Source organism: Gallus gallus, chromosome Z (assembly GCF_016699485.2).
Source record: "Gallus gallus isolate bGalGal1 chromosome Z, bGalGal1.mat.broiler.GRCg7b, whole genome shotgun sequence".
NCBI classification, from domain to species: domain Eukaryota; kingdom Metazoa; phylum Chordata; class Aves; order Galliformes; family Phasianidae; genus Gallus; species Gallus gallus.
The window spans coordinates 20,916,411-20,935,942 of NC_052572.1; the positions used below are offsets into that span (position 1 = coordinate 20,916,411).

At 36.1% G+C, this 19,532-nt stretch overlaps 1 protein-coding gene across 4 annotated transcripts in view; it reads right to left on the minus strand.

The window, feature by feature from the left end:
• Positions 1–306: 306 nt before the first annotated feature.
• ADAMTS6 (ADAM metallopeptidase with thrombospondin type 1 motif 6) overlaps positions 307–19,532 on the minus strand; it is a 159,417-nt gene continuing 140,191 nt past the window's right edge. For all 4 annotated transcript variants that reach the window (XM_046905563.1, XM_025144948.3, XM_424749.8 and 1 more), the window contains exons 22-25: positions 18,210–18,414; positions 11,076–11,252; positions 9,682–9,838; positions 307–4,500 (exon numbers count right to left, since the gene is read on the minus strand). In XM_046905563.1, the coding sequence (XP_046761519.1) occupies positions 4,391–4,500; positions 9,682–9,838; positions 11,076–11,252; positions 18,210–18,414 (649 nt within the window). In that variant the 3' untranslated portion in view covers positions 307–4,390. The remainder of the gene's footprint in view (positions 4,501–9,681; positions 9,839–11,075; positions 11,253–18,209; positions 18,415–19,532) is intronic.

Consider the following 19,532-nt stretch of genomic DNA (forward strand, 5'->3'; position numbering starts at 1 on the left):
AAGTTTTGGGTGTAAGAAGAGTGCACTTAAGACTAAAGCGAGCTTTGTGTGCTAGGAACTATGTAGTTAGCTTAGGTGATGTTAGGTATAAGGTAGCAGAAGTAGGAAAAGAGAGGGAAACACGGGAGCATATGTTTCAGTGTATGCAGCTTCTTGTGGTAATGCAAGACAGAATTGCTCCAGGGGGAAAGAATAGTGAAAACTGAACAATAGTGGTGAGACTGTCATGTAATAGTTTGTAGTGTGAATGGACACGGGAGGTGTCCACTGTTTTAGAATCACAGAGGAAACCGTTATTACACCAAGTAATTTATCAAGACTGTTCCATCTTTAATTTATGAACTGAAAGGCAATAATACTACTTGACAGTAGATAGAAATATTGGTACCTTTGAAATATGCAGTTGTTTTTTGAACCCTCATTAGTAAACAGAATTAAAAAAAAAACAAAAGCCAAGATTATCAAATGCCTTGTCAAAATATTTTTGTTTCTGTAATTTCTTTTGCCTCTAACTCATATTAAAAGCAACTATTTTAATGAAAACAGAAGGTATTCTAGAGAAACAGAAAATATTCAACAGGATTTTATCACAGATTTCAATACAGGATATTTTAATTGCATCACGTAAGAAAAAGAAGCATCTCTTAACAGTGATGACCTAAGCACCAAGTCCTCTGAAATGACTTTGTCCTCTGTATTTATGGTTTCTGATAAACTTCAGATAAAACCTTAAAAGCTCAGTGCAAGAAGGACATTTTATTGTTATTGTTGACTGACTGGTAATGAAATAATTTCAAGAAGTACAGGATATTTTGCTGCCATTAATCTCATTCTTGATCTATATTTATTGCTTAGGCTAAAATATGATTTAATAATGTACACAACCATATTCTTGACTTTTCCTTTTCCTTACTCTTTTGCTTATGAATGACAAACTGCTGAATGACAGAATTCTGACATAATGTATAGACGTTACTTGAAAGAAAACATTTCGTCAGGTATATATTTTGATGCATCTGATGAAGCAAACATTAAGCATACAGAATTCTAGCAACTGCGAGTCAGACAACAGTACCATGGGTATCATTCTTAAAAGCTGCAGTTTTATTTTACTAAATTGTCTATGTTAAAAACAAATCTGTGCCTGGTGTGGAATTTCACTGCATCAAGTGTTACAATATTTTTGTTTTCATTAAAAGCAGAAGATTGCATGTACAACAAGTGTTAAGAAACATGACAATAAATTAGAATATAATTTACAAAAAGCAAAAAATAATAATAATAAAGTAACAGTGTACCACATTAATACTGAGTATAAAATAATAAGCAACTAATCACAATAATACAAAGGTAATTTCAGTCTGTATTATTAAGGATATCTATGTAACATTCACTCCATTACAAAGTTCCTAACAAAATGGCCTATTTTGGGGTGTACACACCTTAAGGGGTTAATCTGTAGGTTTTTCTTTGTTTTGATCTTCTTCAGCTGATAGCATCGCTCAGTGAAAGTACTGGCACCAGACTGATATCTGTATTTAATATTCTACTATTTGATTCTAGGCCTGTCATATTTATAGCCTATACAAATAGTCCTATTGTCACTATTTAGGAATATAACACTATTTAGCTTAGATTACATAGTTGGCTACAGCGTAGCAGCAGCAATGAACTGTGCTGTGGAAACCAATTATTTTTCTTTGAATTAGTCTGAAGTGTTGCTTAGTTTGTAAATCCACATACATTCTGTTTTGTTCCCTTTAACAATACAATTCAATGTTGCTCCAGGGAGTTCTTTAAATTCCAGCCTCAGAGCTGTTACATTGAGTAAACACGGGACTCCCTAGTGTTCTAGCACCAGTAAGAGAGCAAAATGTGTCTTTGGAAACACTCCTTACATTTTCATGTCCTAGGTGAGGTAAAATATATATATGTATAAAACCCTTTTCTTGTTAACTGAAAAGACACATTATCTGATAAACACAATCATGCCCTGGAGAAAACCGGACCCTGATACAGAGAGGCCTCTTGCTTAGAGAATGCCATAGCAATGCCTTTCCCTTTTATTGTATTTTGACTTAACCAGGGCATGCTAGCACCAAGGTGTTTTGTCAAAAGAACAAAGAAAGTTGATTCTCTTAACTGAGAAGGACTACAAACTGCCCCTGATCCATATGTGCAACTCCCAAAGGCTGTTTACTGGTGTCAGTTTTAACAGGAGTTGTTTACATAGTGATCAGAGCAGCAGATAAGCATACATGAATAAAGGCAAGCCAACTGAAAATGAGTTCCACTGGTCACAGGCATAACAAAATGAAAATACTGGCAAGAGGTAGCAGATGACAAAATTTTGATGGTAATGAATATGTGGATTACACAAATCCCCACTGAGAGATTGTCAGTATATTAGGGGGATTTCTTAGTACGAGTCCTCTTAATAGCATCTACTTTTCCATTTTAATTCACATTAGTAAATTCTGTGCAACACATTTGGCTTGTTATTGGTAAAATACACTGATACACTTCAATCTCTTCTTATTCTGAAATTATTTTTCACTGAAAAGTGTACTTGTTTAAAAAAGTGCTATTTGAGTTAGAATTTGTAACACGTTATTGTTCACATAATTTTAATTGCACTACAACAAAGGAGGCATAGTTGGACACAAAAAGCACATTCATCAAGTACCTGCTGCAAACTGCAAGTGTTCAAGTACAATATATTAATATAGACTAGTACCCACTTTTCTTGTCTCCTTGTTGAGTCTGTAACTGAGAAGTGAAGGGGAAGAAGAGTACGACATTTTGCTTTTTTAATGGTAGATTCTTGAATATGAATTGTCTAAGTAGTTTGGTTTCACATTTGAAAATGCAAGGTAATTGGTGAGTATTAAAATTATGTTAATATGAAGTAAGTGGATTATGGCAGCAGAATAGTTGAAATAGTTAAAATCATATGGAATCTAGCTACTAATCCAGAGACAGGATTTTCTTCCAGTCTCATACTGAAAGCTGCCTCAAGCTTTAAATATGATCCAGCTTGAAATGTGTACTTGGCCATTCAGGTCAAGGTGGCCAGACTTATTTCTAGCCACCCCTTTTCCAGTGTGCCTTACCCCTAATAGCCTGGCATGTACCCCAGCTCAAGCACATTCCTGACTTCTCATTTTAACAGAATCTATATATCCCCACAAGTCTTTGGTTGTAACCTTGTCTACTATGATATGGTCTCCTGAACTGCAGACTCACATATTCTTCCTCATAAACAAATAATACCCTTCTGTTACAGTATCAAAGAAGGGAATATCTGGAATCCATTTAACTTTCAGCTTTGCAAAGGATAGTTGTTATTACACAGTAGGCTTATCTTTCACACTGATACTTCTTGGTCTTGGAGGATCAAAAGTAACATATAGAATAGATCTGGATGCCCACTAAATTGTTTCTTCTCTGTGGATAGTGATGTAAACAAAAGTGCACTGGAGTCAAAGTCTTACATTCTAAGCAAGCTGTACAGTAGTAGTGAAAGAACTGGCAATACAGTCTTCACTACCATTGGAGTCTGCCTCCCCCATGGAATTGAAATATGTTCCCTTTTAGTGGACACCTCCGTTTCGCTTGTACAAAGGTTATAAAACTGCAACACAGATTTCATTTCATTTCATAGCATACTCGTACTTCATGCACCACTGCAATAACTGTTGCACCTTTTAAAATAAAGTCCCTCATGGTTGTTCTATTGAGTATAGCTTTATATGTGGCTCACAGCAGTGTTCAGGAAATATGGATTACTCCAAAGGGAATTAGGTGGAATGAAGGAAAAAATACTTTTTTTTTTTTTTTTTTTAAATTTGTGCTCCTTAAATAACATTTCCAAACTCATTCTATAATTTAAGTTGTGGTGCTGTGTCACGAGATAAAATAGTTTTCATTTTTAAGCTATGACTTAACATTTTTTTGATTCTTCTTTACTTCCATAGTAGACCAAGTCATAACAGCTACATTTTAAACAGTTTTAAATACAAATGGATTCAGTGTCATTGCTAAGTCCATAATAAAAATTATTTTAATGGTCCAAGGAGGTAAACAGACTATTGGATTGAGTCAAAAGAACACAAATGTTCCACAGTAAGCTACTCTATATGTGTTATGTGGATCTTTCCAATTTGGCATGCCCTCCTTATACTGTGTCCAGCACTTTGGATGAATAAATCCCACTTCACAGAAGTTAAAATAATATTGAAATCCTGTCAGCTGGGGCTGACCAGTGGTTACGTTTTCCACAGGGTAATGCATTTCCAAGGACGTCAATCTTATTCCGCTGTGTGGCTCTCCTCAATAGACACTCTTCCACAATGATAATAACAAGGCACATTCTCATGCTTTCTGTGGGTCAGTGTCCTTGGCAGGTCTTGCAGCACATCTGTCTGAAGTATGCACGACTGCAGAACTTGAACTTCAGCACCAGTGGGCAATATGCCACTTTGTTCACATCTTTGCACTCTAATAATTAAAGGTATTAAAGATGAAAAAAAAAATTAGAAATAAAGAAAATTTGAGATTTAACACATTCCTGCTCTATCCACCCACCCTGCTATACTTTTCCTCATCCACTGTAGTACACAAACCATGTATTTTATAAAGCCATAAGAGTTTGCAGGGCTTATCTCCCAGGCATTTAGAAGTGTGCCCACTTTGTCCTGAAAGAATTACCATCTATTGGGATAAATGACCATTTTAGACAGGTAGGAAATATGAGTCATTTTTCTTACAACACTTTTACAGCTTCTTTCTCAGGAGTTACTTTATTCATCCATCAGAGGTTATCCAAACTCTAACATGACTTGCAGTATTTGGTACCATGCCTGTGCATTTGTAAGAAGCCTTGAAATATTATATGTATAGCAGTGAATAGGGATGAGGAAAACAAAGAGTATTATGAATAATGGCACAAACAGCATGAGTTCAGTGACTTGACTGAATTTTGGATTATATTCTAGGCTTGGTTCCATACATCCACACTTTCTTTTAAGCGAAAGTCATTTTAATGCCTATAATAGACAAGTAAGAGGTTTTTTTTCATAGTTGCATTTTCCCTGTAAGCTGGGCTTACTGCCTCAGCAGCTACAGTGGCAGGTAACTTTCCCAGGAAGAGAAGAAGAATTCTGTCTGCCACATGGGGGAAGGATTTCTGCATTTCCATCCTATACAAGTGGTATGTAAAGTGACTTGTCAGTGTACATTACATGAGCAATGCTGGAATATACCACGCTTCTCCTTTGGCCCAATTGCCTTTCTGGAGAAAGAAGGTGGTAATAGGGAACAGAATGGTTTGGTCTATGTCCAGTTCTTACTCTGATATAGCTGGAGATATGGCTTAATCTGAGAGATCTGTGGTACACTCAGATTATAAAGCTGAGATGCTGCTACTGAAATCTACTGCATATTTACACTACAATGGAGTGAATATTGTGGTAGAAGTCTGATACAGGATTTATATCTCCAGTTAAAAGCATTTACACATTGTCTTCCAGGCTGACTTTGGCAAAGAGTTTTGCTTCATAGGTAGGAAGATGGAAGAGATGTATAATGAGAAAAAGCAAAACCCACAAGTTAAAGTTGCAAAAATGATGTGGGAAGAATGAAATTGGATGAATTTATCAGAAAATAATTTATCTCAAAAAAACATATTTGATAATTGTTTCCCTTTGCAACATCTCTCAAATTACAACAGCTATGAATACATAAATAAAAAGTAGAGGACCTAGCAGCGTTTTAACCATTTTCATATTCTGTACTGATTTGGTATCTAGCAGTGAAGACTGGGGGCCAGGATTCTGTTGTTACAAGGCCTAACAGAACAGAAGTCCTTGATTCCCAGGTGTCTGCAAGCAAAGTATGAAAAAGACAACATCCAACCACACCAAACATGTAGGAAAAGCAAAAAGTAGTAGTGAAACAGATTCAATCAGGATGTACAATCCTTCAGTTATTCCTATCTTTTTCCTTTTATGTACATATTTTACATCCTAAAAAGATAGTGCTATGATGAGAATTTTTAGTATTTGAACCTAGGAAAACCTAAGTGAGTCTGAACTTAAGGGAATGTACTGAATGGTATTTCCTATCATGGCAATATGCATGCTTTTAGCTAGACAAGTAGAGGAATGAAATGATTTAAATTTTCATTTTATTAGCACAGATATAGTACTTTCACTCTAACTGTTTTATTCCTACTATTCAATATTTTAGTATTTTTAATTCTCAGTTTGAGAGTTGGATGTCAGGAGAAAAAAAATTGCAGGTAGCTGGTTGAAGCACAGACATATTTCTCTATCAGCAATTGCATCCAGTCATTGTTTTATTTTGAAACCTCTTCCCAAAACGGGACAAATATATCCCAGAAATATTTCAGTCCCCATGTTTATGAAGGCTGAGAACATGGGAGAGACAGACAGTGAATTATAAACAAAGCGAGGAATAAAAGGATTTGCTTGATCTTGATGACATGTAAAAGTTCACAAATCTTAAAAACAGTCTCATACACATTGCATTTAGTTAAACACAGGTAAAGCTGCTAACTGCACTTTTGCTAAAAGTAGGATTTGGAATTATCCTGCTTTGTATTTCATTAAATTTTTCTTCCTCTTGTCTGATGTGGACACTGTTCAGCCATTGCCAATTGACAAAAGTAAGACAATATCCTGGGAGGTGCCCACAGCTTGTGTTTTAAAAATCATTTTTGAAATAGATATGGTGGGTGACAAAGTAGTCTATTTTTCACTGTGGTTCAATGAAAGAGGGTCAGCAGACTTTTTTGTTACTAGCAATTACTATTAGTAAATTGCAATAAACTACATATATTAATGTCCTATTTCCCAAATTTTGTGATCAGATCAGACAATATTATAATACCATGTATCCCATTAAAGTAATAACACAGAATGTCACTGCACCATCTAAACTATAGACATTGTAAAGGCATACTACAGAAAATTCAAGGGAACTGAAATAATATAAAATTGGATTATATTTTTTATTAGGTAAAGTTTCAGGTGACCTTCAGCAGTTTAAATTCAGCAGACTTAGAAAATAAAATCATTCTGAATAAATTTCAAATCGTGTTACATGCTGCCTGTAGAGCATATGTAATGCTACAGTGTTTGCTTCCAAACATTGCCTACAATATTCTAAATCTCCAACGCAGTGTTTAGTGGGGAAAAAAAAAAAAAAGAGTTAAAGGAGATGTTTAATGTCACAAGATAGATCTTAGTTTTATTTTACTAATACCATATCCCAAAAATTTTTACGACGAAAGTACCACCCAAGCTGGATCAAAATGAACAATATACAGTGGTGCAACTCAAGCTTCCTGAAAAGTATGTACGTTCTTATCTTGGGTTAGCACAACCGTGAAACCACAAGTTTTTAAATGGGAAAGTAATCCCCTCAGCTGCAAACTACTGATCAAGTGGTTGAAGGTACTTCTTTCTAACAAAGGGACCCAAAGCACAAGGTAGTGATGGTGAGTAGCATTTGAACATTTGAACAAACAGATATGCTTTGCTATATACGTGCACTCCCAAGGGGCAGAACTTTCCTTCCCTGAAGCTCAAAATACACGCACAAAGTACACAACCCATTGTACCTGAAGAGAAACAGAGCATACATAATATCCTTACAGAAGCACAGAATATCCTTTTCATAGAATCATAAAATGGCCGGGGTTGAAAAGGACCTCAAAGATCATCTAGTTTCAACCCCCTGCTGTGGGCAGGGTTGTCAACCAGGCTGCCCAGAGCCACATCCAGCCTGGCCTTGTATGCTTCCAGGGATGAGAGACATTCCTCTCTGGGCAACCAGGTTCCAGTACGTCACCACCCTCTGGGTAAAAAACTTCCTCCTAATATCTAACCTAAATCTCCCCTGTCTCAGTTTAAAACCATCCCCCCTTGTCCTTTCACTATCAACCCACGTAAACAGTCATTCCCCCTCCTGTTTGTATGCTCCCTTCAAGTATTGGAAGGCCGCAATGAGGTCTCCCCGGAGCCTTCTCTTCTGCAAGCAAAACAAGCCCAGTTCCCTCAACCTTTCCTCACAGGAGAGGTGCTCCAGCCCTCTGATCATCTTAGTGGCCCTCCTCTGATCACACTCCAAGAGCTGTGCACCTGCCTTGTGCTGGGGGCCCCAGACCTGGACACAGTAGTCTAGACTGGGGCCTCCCAACAGTTGAGTAGAGGGGCACAATCACCTCCCCCTCCCTGCTGGCCACCTCTTTTTTAATGCAGCCAGAACACAATTTACTTGAGTCACTTGAGGCACTTAACCACTTACAAATAACCAGTGGCTTCCAGTAAATACCATGAATGTAAAACAAAAACAAGATGCCAAGTGGCAATGTGATGTTTGAGAACATATCTATTGGACAACATTATGTTGTATCTTCTTCCTCTTAATTCCTCCTAGATTTTATTAGCTCAAGTAAAGTACCGTGGTAACTTGGCTATATGGCTGTCAGTATGGAACTGGCCAACTTAGACTGCAAGCCAAAGAACAGAAGTCCAACTTGAATATCACATATTCCAGGTTTTTTCCAGTGAAGGAGCGGGTACCTGGAAAACACTATTTCCAACAACCTTGTTTTTTATAGTTACACTGCAAAGCTCCACTTTAAAGTCCATGAAGACTCAGAGCCCATAAGTAGACAGAAACTGCCTGATGGCATCCATCTATGGGAGATCAGTGTATTTTCCTGATAATTAAAAAAAAACTACTGATGTAATGATAATAAATAACGATATGAACTCTTCATCTTGAAATTAAGACGAGGCTGAGACTTAATCATGTCCACATAAAAATACTTTCCTTCCTTTGGAAAAGAGATACTACCTATGGTTAGAAATAACGTAATAGCCTTTGAGTTTTGAAGGACAGAAAGTTTCCTAGACTGATAATAATTGTCTAAAGATTACTTATGTGCACATCATAAAAATGGAAATTAAAGTAATTAAGGACAAGTGTACTACAAAGACGTATTTCAAATGATAACAGGGGATGATAAGCCTCTAATTAAAATCTGAATTTCAGAACTATAAATTAACGGTCTCATAGACAATCATCAGTGTATTTCTGGTAAGATTTTTGTATGCTTTGTTTCATCAAAATATCTCCATGTGACTGTTTTATGGATCCAGGAAATTTAATGTTAAAATTAGAATAAGCTGAAAAGTCAGTCAGAGTATTCAAACAGAACTGTAGCAGAGTGTAGCACTAAATCTACAGTCCTAGTAGATTTGATTGAATGTGCAATTACTAGTTTTAATTATGCTTATCACTGATAGAGTAGGTACAAACTCAGTGAATTAAGAAATTTATCACACTCCACCTCTTTTTATGTACATTTCCACCGAAACAATACAGACTGGAAAATAAATGACACAAAATTACAGTATTTTGTCTGTGGCTATATACATAGCTTGCTTGTTTTTAAACAAAGAACCTATATTTAGCTTCTCATGGACTTCACCTTGGAACAACAATGACTAATTAGAAAATAATTGCAAAAAATTACTTCATAGGCTGGGCAATGATGTAAGAAGAGTTTTATTAATAAAATACTACAGTAGTATTGACCAACTTACTTCATTCTTCCCAGATTAAATTATACTGAGATAGTAAACTTACCTTCTGTGTTGGAAATGGGAGTACTGTCACATTTACTTTCACACTGTTGCATTGATGGAGGTCTATGTGTTTCCGAACACTCACTGGATGCCTGTCCAGTATATGAGAGGCACTGTACTGTTCGCATCTGTTGTCCAAGACCACACTGTGCAGAGCACTGAAGATAAAATATACACAAAAGAGAAATGATGTGGATCCATTTCTTTAAATATAAAACTAGATAAATGAAAGTAATCATGAACAGTACAGAAAGTTTTAAAAAGGCATCTGGAGAGATTTGGTCAATACAGAAAACAATTTTCATAAAATATTTAGGATTTTTATATTTAACATATTTCGAAGAAAATAATCCAATCTTAGCTCACAAAAGAGGTCAGAGTTGAGGTAGGAATACATAGTTCACATTTCACATATCACATTTGAGTTTATTGTATATTTTCAAGAGAGAAAGCATTTACTTTAGAACAAAGACAAATAAAATAAAGGACAACAAGAATTCAAATCTGCTAAAGGACTTTTTTAAGGACAAAAACAATTATCTTTCAAATAGGAATACCTTGCAGTTTCAATACTTTCTTAATTTCTATAATTAAATGGTCTTGTTTTAAGACAAACAAATTTATGAAAAATAAGTGTCTGTACAACCAGCATGAAAGAAAATATGGACTGTAAATTAATTAGACTGTAATAAGACATATGACTGTCCCCTGGTTAGTTAGGCTCAGTTTTTTTCATTACTGGCTTTTATTCATTTTTTTTCTTTACAAAGAAAAAACTTAGGAAATACCAACTTATTACTTAATAGCAGGCCATTGATCATAAGTAAGATGCAAAAACATAACAAAAGGAAGAAACTCAGAATATCCTGTTTAGAAACACCGCATAACTGGCAGCACAATTCAGCCTGAGCTGTAACAACTTAGACTTTCAGTGATTAAGCATATTTTATGTAGATCATAAAGCTTTTTTTTTTTTTTTTGCCTGCTATATAGCTTTCTGTACAGTACAATATATTAATATTGTAAATGGCTTTGTATTGCCATCAGACTTCTCAAACCAAATTCTGTGTGTTTTAGAAATACAAACGCTTGAAATATTGCTGTATCATAAATTTCCTTTCCATAAAACAGTAGTAAGAACTGGTTCATTTATAAAAAACACACACAGAAACTCATCCAGTAGAAATTAAATTACTGTCAATAATCCTTTACAGTTCAGCAAACTATTACCAGGCATCATATTTCAATCTGAGACAAATAGGAAAAGCTTCTACTTCAGTCATGGAAACTACTTCTCATTCATTTTCAGCAACATCTTTACCATTAGAAGGTGATAGACTGATGGATAACATGTAGCAGACTAATGGCAATAAATATCTGTATGGAGTACCTTACCTGTCCCCAGTCTCCAGTAACCCAGCGAGGAGGAGGACATCGACCTAAACTACAGCGGATGCGGACTGGAGGTTTGCTCTCCTCTTGGCACTGAGCAGCTGGAAAAGTTTTTAAAAGATCGCTGCTTTTGCACAGAACAATTCGATGCTTAAATCCAGGGCCACATTTTGGTGTGCACTGAAAAAAATATTGATATAAACACATAATGAAAATTCCATTAAAACGTCAATACCTGTGTCAGAAATATTATTAAGGAAAAATAGTGGAATATATTTATGTCTGTACAACTGAACTATAATTTTCCCAAGATGGTAGTTTTAAAATGCTTAGAAACAAACAACCTGGCTGATAACTGCTGCATTAAGTTAAAGCTTTTGTGTGTTTTAACGTGATAAAAGTAGATTTCCTTTTTTATTTATGCAACTATATTAGCATTTGATTCATATATGAAAATGTTTAGTTTAGTTTTAAGAGAAGCTTTTCTGCAATGTAAAAAGGTTTGCCACATGTAACGTTATGACATAAACTTGAATAAAACTCCCTGTATCGCTTTTCTTTTTTTTACACAAATCTTGTGTACCCTAAATACATTTCCACTAGAAACCTAACAGAAGGCAGAGAAGGAAGACCTGTACGTCTGGCTGAAATGTAGAAAGAAATATTTATACTAAGTAGAAAGTAAAAGCGAATGACAATAAATATGTCAGATCTTTTGCATCATAATCATGATTCCTTGGTTCTAGTCCAAATTCCATGGAATACTGCATTTATTTTTTCCCACTGATATTTCATATGAAATATAAAAACATTAAAGCAGGGACTAGAAGAAAGCATCCTTTCCTAACTGGGGAGGACTTCAACCTTAACTAGAGCAGAGTGCTAAAAAATCACTTGCATTCAATTTCCTCTTCTTGGTTACTATGAATTTCATGAAACATCAACAGGAGAGAGAGGCTGACACAACCTGCCTGTCATTGCAAGGGCAGCCTACAGGTTAGTGATTAGTACACTTTGTGAAAACAGCAGGAGATAGACAGACTTGAAACTTGTTAGGGTTGCACAGAGCTGTGTTCTGTGCTCTGAGTGTCACATTCTAAAACCTGAAATACTATTAAAATGCAAACAAACAACTAGCACAGCTGACTCTTAAAACAGCCTAGTAGCTACTGCTGTATCGCATGTAGAACTCAGTTCATTAGACATGCTCAAAGAATGCCTTCTAAATTGAGGCCTCTGGAGAGGATAGAAAAGTCTCTAGCATGTGAATCACTGTGTGGCTTTGAGGAGAAACTGGCATGCTGTTTCTCCTGTGTGTCAAAACAGGCAAAAAGCAGAACTTCTGATAATCAGTAAAGTAAACGTCAAAATCCAATGTGTCTATAGAGTTTCATAATCTCAAGAAAATGGTAGCAAACAAACAAAACTTTGAACATCAGTGCTTGAATTTAGGTGCATCAATTTTCTAGTCTTATTTGAAATGCCCAAAAAATTCTAATCAGTGAGACAGACTACACCCTATACCCAGAAATGAAAGTGAAGTAAGAAAACACGTTGCCTACAATAATACTGAATCATGAAAAATAAAAAATATCAGTAAAATTAAGCACAGCTACATGCCTTCTGAGAAAATGAAAGACAAAATACCCATACAAACAAAACCAGAAAATATTGTACCCCACCACAGCAGGGTTGCAGAATTTCTGACTTGTGGAAGCCATGACTAACTGTAATACAAACGCAAAGAACATGTTCTTGTCTCTGATACAGCTCTTCCCAACAAACCTTCTGTTCTGCAGCTTTATTAACTGAAAAAGAAAGAAAGAAAGGAAGAAAGGAAGAAAGAAAGAGAGAAAGAGAGAGAGAGAGAGAGAGAAAGAGAGAAAGAGAGAGAGAAAGAGAGAAAGAGAGAAAGCGAGAAAGAAAGAAAGAAAGAAAGAAAGAAAGAAAGAAAGAAAGAAAGAAAGAAAGAAAGAAAGAAAGAAAGAAAGAAAGAAAGAAAGAAAGAAAGAAAGAAAGAAAGAAAGAAAGAAAGAAAGAAAGAAAGAAAGAAAGAAAGAAGGAAGGAAGGAAGGAAGGAAAAAACAAAAACAAAAAACAACCCAGAAATAATTTACAGAGTGCAGATGAACTCAGTCAAAGCTCAACAACTGCAAAGTGTGACTTTAATGGCAAAATGATGTTACTCAAGAATCACAGAATATCCTCAGTTGGAAGGGACTCAGAAGGATCATCATGCTCAACTCCTGTATCCACAAAGGACCACCCAAAATTCAAACCCTGTGCCTGACAGCACTGTCCAAACATTTCTTTAACTCCAGCAGCTTGGGGCTGTGCCCATTGCCCTGTGCAGCCTGTTCCAGGGCCTGACTACCCTTTGGTGCAGACCCTGTCCCCAACCCCCCAGCTGCCCCTCGCCTGGCACAGCTCCATGTCGTTCCCTCTGGCCATGCCACTGTCACAGAGAGCAGACCTCAGCGCTGCCCTCCACCCCCTGTGAGGAGCTGTAGCCACCATGAGGCCTCCCCAGAAGTAGCCTCAGCCGCTCCTTGTACATCTTCCCTGCTAGAATATTCACCACCTTCATAGTACTTCATGGGCACTCCCTAGTAGCTTTATGTCCTCCACCCAACTCAGACAGTACTGAAGGTGAGGCCACACAGCACAGAGCAGAGGGGCTCCCCTCCTTGCCTGCTGCCAGTGCTGGGCCTGGTGCACCCCAGGGCATGTCTGGCCCTTTAGCGGCCAGGCACATGTTAACTTGCCATCAGCCAGAGCCCCAGATCACTCTCTGTGGGGCTGCCCTCCAGCCTCTAATCCCCCAGTCTGAATCTATAACCAGGGTTGCTCTTTCCCCAACATAGAATCCAGCACTTGTTCTTCTTGAACGCAATGAGATTAGTGATTGTCCAGCCCTCTAATTGGTCAACATCTCTCTGCAAGTTCTCTCCACCCTCGAGGGAATCAACAGATTCTCCTAATTTATTGTCACCTGCAAACTTACTTAGTATGCATTTGAATGCTGTTCTAGATCATTTATGGAAACATTAGAGAGAAGTGGCCCTAAAATTGAGCCCTGAGGAACTGCAGTAGTGTCTGGCTGCCAGCCTGATACATAACCTTATTTACTAGAACCATCTGAGCCTGACCTATCAGCCAGTTGTTCGCGCATATTTTCGTCTAATTCTACGCTGAATATGTTCTGCAGTAGGATACCATGAAAAACAGCACTGAAAGCTTTGCTGAAGTCCAAAAAGATTACCTCAATCAGCTTCAGACACTACATACCTCTGAGCAAGGCATTGTTAGCTTTAATTACTATATAGGCATTTTTATACTCTCCTAAGGACATTACTGAATATTTACAAAATGTATTTGTTTTGCAGTTCTAAAAAATACAGAATTTCTTCTTAATTAGCATTTCAAAATTATATGCATATACTGATGCTCAACAAGTGTCTTTGCATATGAATGAGTTCTAAAATTTCTTAATTTTTATCAAGTATTCCTTTTTTTCAGTATAAAGGCAAAACCTTAGAACTTGCACTCCAGAGAAATACAGCAAGATTCGTCACTGGATTGAAGGGAAGATCTGTTTAAATCTTCCATGTTCAAATTCACTCTTATTTTCTCAAAATAAATAAATAAATAAATAAATAAATCAGACACAGCATTTTCATTGTTCTAACAAAAAAATCAAAGAAATATATTACATATCAAATACACATGTGTATATATATTTATATATATATACTATATAGGTGTTTTAATACGTTATATTTCTGGAAACAGTGGACAGAAAAAACTTCTCACTGTATTGCAATGGTACCATCAGTCAAGACACTTTGCCAAGCTACATCAGGCAAAATTTATGAGAGAAAGAAGTCAGTCCTTTTTCATAGTCATGATAGAATACTGTTACAACCAACTGCTTAGCAGAGCAAGAAGATTTAGATAAGATTTTTTTTGTATAAAATTGTAACACATCTCTACTGTATGAAAGACTGGATGTGGAAGATTAAGTGTTCATAGTTCCAAGGACACTATCATAGCACAGGCAGCTACAGGAGAATGCTTATATTTCAGAGTATTTAAAATAATTAGGGCTCCATAATTAGTCAAATGGATACTATGACATGTTAGTATTCAGACGATGGTCAGAAATTCCTATCAGAAATGAAGTACTATGGTAATGGTCACAAACAGCTTGAAAACTGCTTATGCCACAGACATGATCTAAGAGTCTTCAACTGAACATCCTTTACTACTCATCCATTCTTTCCTTCTCACTCCTTCCTCTTCTACTCCTTCCAAGTCTTATTCATTCCTGATGTATTGGAATACACTGTGTCCTCTTAGATTGGGACAAGGGCCATTTAAAATCTTTCCTGTCTTGCTTTTGATGCTCTATTTCTTGTGTGAAATGCCAGCAAACAATGAAGTAAAAATATAAATCCTTCACGTAGAAAAAGACACACATTGAAATTCACTGTGTCATTTCTAGGTTTCTTAAGGTCCTACTCTGAAGTGAGAAAAATGCTGAGAGGAACTGCTTTTCCACAGGTTTCAGGATACAAAGCTGACCTTTTTTTATTTTTTCTTTTTTTTAATAGAATTGATTCAAGGAAAGATCTGTTATCTTAAAACCATAAAATTAGAGACAGATTCAGGTATATTCCATGAATGACTACCTGTTTTACAATATCAAATTAATCTATAAAACCTGGTAGAAGTAACAGAAGATTCCAGATATAAACAAAAGCATCTGTATGCAAAATTAATGAAAACAAAACAAACAAAAAAACAATTGGAAGTTCACATTGTGCTTTAAAAGAATTCTCTTTACAAGTAGTTTCTTCAGCTAAGAAGAACAGATGCAGATTATATTATATAGGCATGAAATTCAAAAAGCAAGATGAACTACCTTCTACAACAGTTCACAACACTGTATTACTCACAGGCAGGTATTACTACTTTCAAATACTGCTGTAATACTTAAGCCACTATTAACTAATAATGGATGAAGTCTCTGTCCTTGGAGATACTCAAAAGGATGTGGTTCTGGGCATGGTCTAGGTGATCCTCCTTGAGCAGAAGGGCTGGATCAGAGACCTATGGATGTCCCTGCCAACCTAAACCATTTCATGATTCTGTGAACCACATTATCTATATTAAAAAATATATATGGTAAGACCTTCTTTGTACTATTGGTATGGACTCGTAGCCTTCCACTTTGAGCTCTGAATTTCCAAAGGTTGCAACAATTTTTGGAGATAAAAGCATGTGTGCATAGAAGAGATCTGTGCAACCACAAGCACATTAACTTTCTTTATATTCGGTGATTTATAATTTATTTTGAATGAAACTTTAAAGGCAAGCACATATATGGAAAATGGGATACAATTAATCATGACTCTACCACTGGTATATCATTCTAGCTTACTCTAATAATCTCTCATTTTTTCAGACAAAGAAAGTGTAACAGCTCTAACCTATCTGGGCTTCTGTAAAGAAGGAGTACAACTAGTTATCCTGAACAGAGCTTGAGAGTTGCTACCTGTAAAGACCTTCCAGGATCAATCATGGAACTGAACTGATTCACATTTCTTCTAAGTCTACTTAATGATGATTACACAAAAGTAGTTTCAGCTGTTTGGTGTTACGCATATTACTGAAATTAGCAGCCAGCACTAGTAACTGAACCAATCCTGGTGCTACAAGATTATTTCTAAAGAAGGAACTGTGAACTTTAAAGACAAAAATAACTGAAGTGCAATTTGGCAGTATGAAGTGCAAGAGAACACATTTCCTGAAAAGAAAAAACAAAAACCAGAACAAACAAACAAAAACAAACAAGAATCACTGTTTTAACTGTTATATCATTAGCTGAAGTGAAAAAAGGAAGATAAAGATATATTCTATTGGATATGACAATAGAATATCAGATGGCTTTAAGTAATGAGTACGTTATGGCTGTGGAACAGAAAAAGGTTTTTAGAGTACACTGATATGCAGTAGGTAATAGTTATTTTCAGTAGAAGCAGGAAACAAAAGAACAAGGCACATCTGAAATCTCCTTTGGGATAATATATACAAATGTACAGATACATTGATTTCAAACTGAAATAGGAAATCAGTTTTTTTTTGTGATCAGGATTCATTCCTTTCTGATGAATAACAGGAAGAAAAGAAGGGTTTACTGCAGATAATAAAAGCAAATAGGTATAAACTAGTGTGGAATGGAATTAGAGCACTTCCTGTTACTCAAAGAGTAAAATTCAGGAATAAGTTTCCGGGAAGAAGTACAAAAGCCCCAAATAAACTAATTCTAAGACACAATTTAATCCATTTATGAAAGTAATTATCCATATGACTGCATTTGACAGCAGGGACGTAGACAGGACATAACTTGTAAGTACTTGTAACTACATAGAGTTAACTTGTAAGTACTCCAAAGGCTACTTCAAGATAAAAAGAGGTGTGGCCTAAGAGTCCAGAAGAGTATGGATCTGAAAAAGCATAAAAGCATTTTTGCACTGTGCTTTGCATGTGTTACAGTCCCATTCAATTGTATCACAGTTGCATGTCTTGGTTTATGCTGTAACAAACATCACTGTATTTAACAAAAGATGCTCTTTCTTCAATTGAGTGAATAACAATTTTCGTATCTGCTTCTTAAGGCATGTTATTAAGAAAGGTGATGCTTTACATCGCCATGGTTACTTCACAAAAAAACTAGCAGTTTACTTTGGCTTTTGATATTGTAAATTCATCAGATCTTCTCTTCGGCTATTCACCTGTCCAAGAACCGACAGAAGTGCGGTTTTTTTCTTTAAGACAATCATCTGATAGCAAACGTTTTTCTAATATTTTATATTTTGTTGCTTTGTTGTATTGTATTATTTTTCTATTAGGATTAATAACAACCAGTCATAATTATCTGACAAAACAGAAGAACTGGCAACCCTGAAAAAAAAGAAAAAAAATATGAATGACAAAAACTGGTTCAATAATCCAAATGAATCAGATTTTGAAATTTTTGTTAATACTTCATGTGGTGAGCAGCAGTAGGAAATGTACCAATATTCATTGGTAGAGCTCTTGTATTATTGAGCTAACACAGCAAAATTTCCTTACTTCTGACCAGTCCAAAGCGACCCACTGCGGGGGACAGGACTGATTGTTACAGGGCTCTTTCTCAATAGGCCGGTGTGTTAAACAGTTGGTACTGTCCAGTGTCTCTTCCTCAGAAGGTCCAATCTTTCTGATACAGAGAACTGTTCGTGAACGCACTCCTCCATCACAGGTCTTACTGCATTCTGACCAATCTCCTATAAACCATCTGAATAGAAAAAGTTAGGAAAGTCTATTACTGCATGTCAGAAATTGAGTAGATTATTTCACAAACCCAGAATACAAATAGTTTCATCTACTATCACTGTTAACAATACACCTATTCAGAATGAAATTAAGTAGAAGCTTACAAGTCTTTTTAATTCATGACTCACTGCAATCGTATCTTCCAGTAAACACTACTTATTTTTCTAGATGTGAAATTTCCAACCTAGACTACAGTAGTTAGAAAGGAGCGTTGAGCCTGACAAAACTTCAGTTATTTAAGTAGATTTCCACTGGACTTGCATGAAATTACTCATTTGAAAATGGTCTGCATTTTGGAAATATTTGTGAACCACTGTTGCAGGTTAAAGAACATGTTATAAGCCAAGATGCTTGTCTCTTTTATATAATTGCAACAATTGACCTCAGAGAATAGGCCTGCCAGAGATGATTTTTCATCTGATTATGAATGTTATCACACGCTGCCAAAATGCAAAAAATGTCAGGCATGTCAGTTACTATGGATGCTTGTGGAAGTGTGCTTGGAGCAGCATCATAAAATGTCATTGTCTGAAACCTCAGTCAAAAATATGTGTTGCCACCCCATTTTGTTTTACATAAATTATTCTACTATGAATCTGGATCAACACAGCTTTTTTTTTTTTTTTTTTTTGCTAATTTTGGGGGTAGTTAGAGAGATGCATAGATATGTCATATTCTGCTATTATTGCAGTGAAAGAGAATCCATTCGTGACTCTCTGCCAACAAACTAATGCTTTTACCATGGCAGGAGGAACTAGAAGCTTTTCAGAGCTTTGGAGAGGCTATATGGTTAATTCTTAGTTGGCACTATGATTTGCTCTGATGCATTCTCAGATACCCTCTATGTTTATATTCGATCACAACACAGTACTATTCATTTTCTAGGGAAAAAAAGCCTATTAAACAATCAGTAAGATCCAGAGATGGACACCTGTATATTTTCTTAAAATCTGAAACTTTAGACATTACCTACTTCAGTATGATCAGTCTTTGCAGCTGTTAGGAGCCTCACATATAATGTAACTGGCATTCACTCAGGAGGAGGTACCTAAGCCTTTTCATTACCATAGTTTTTGATTA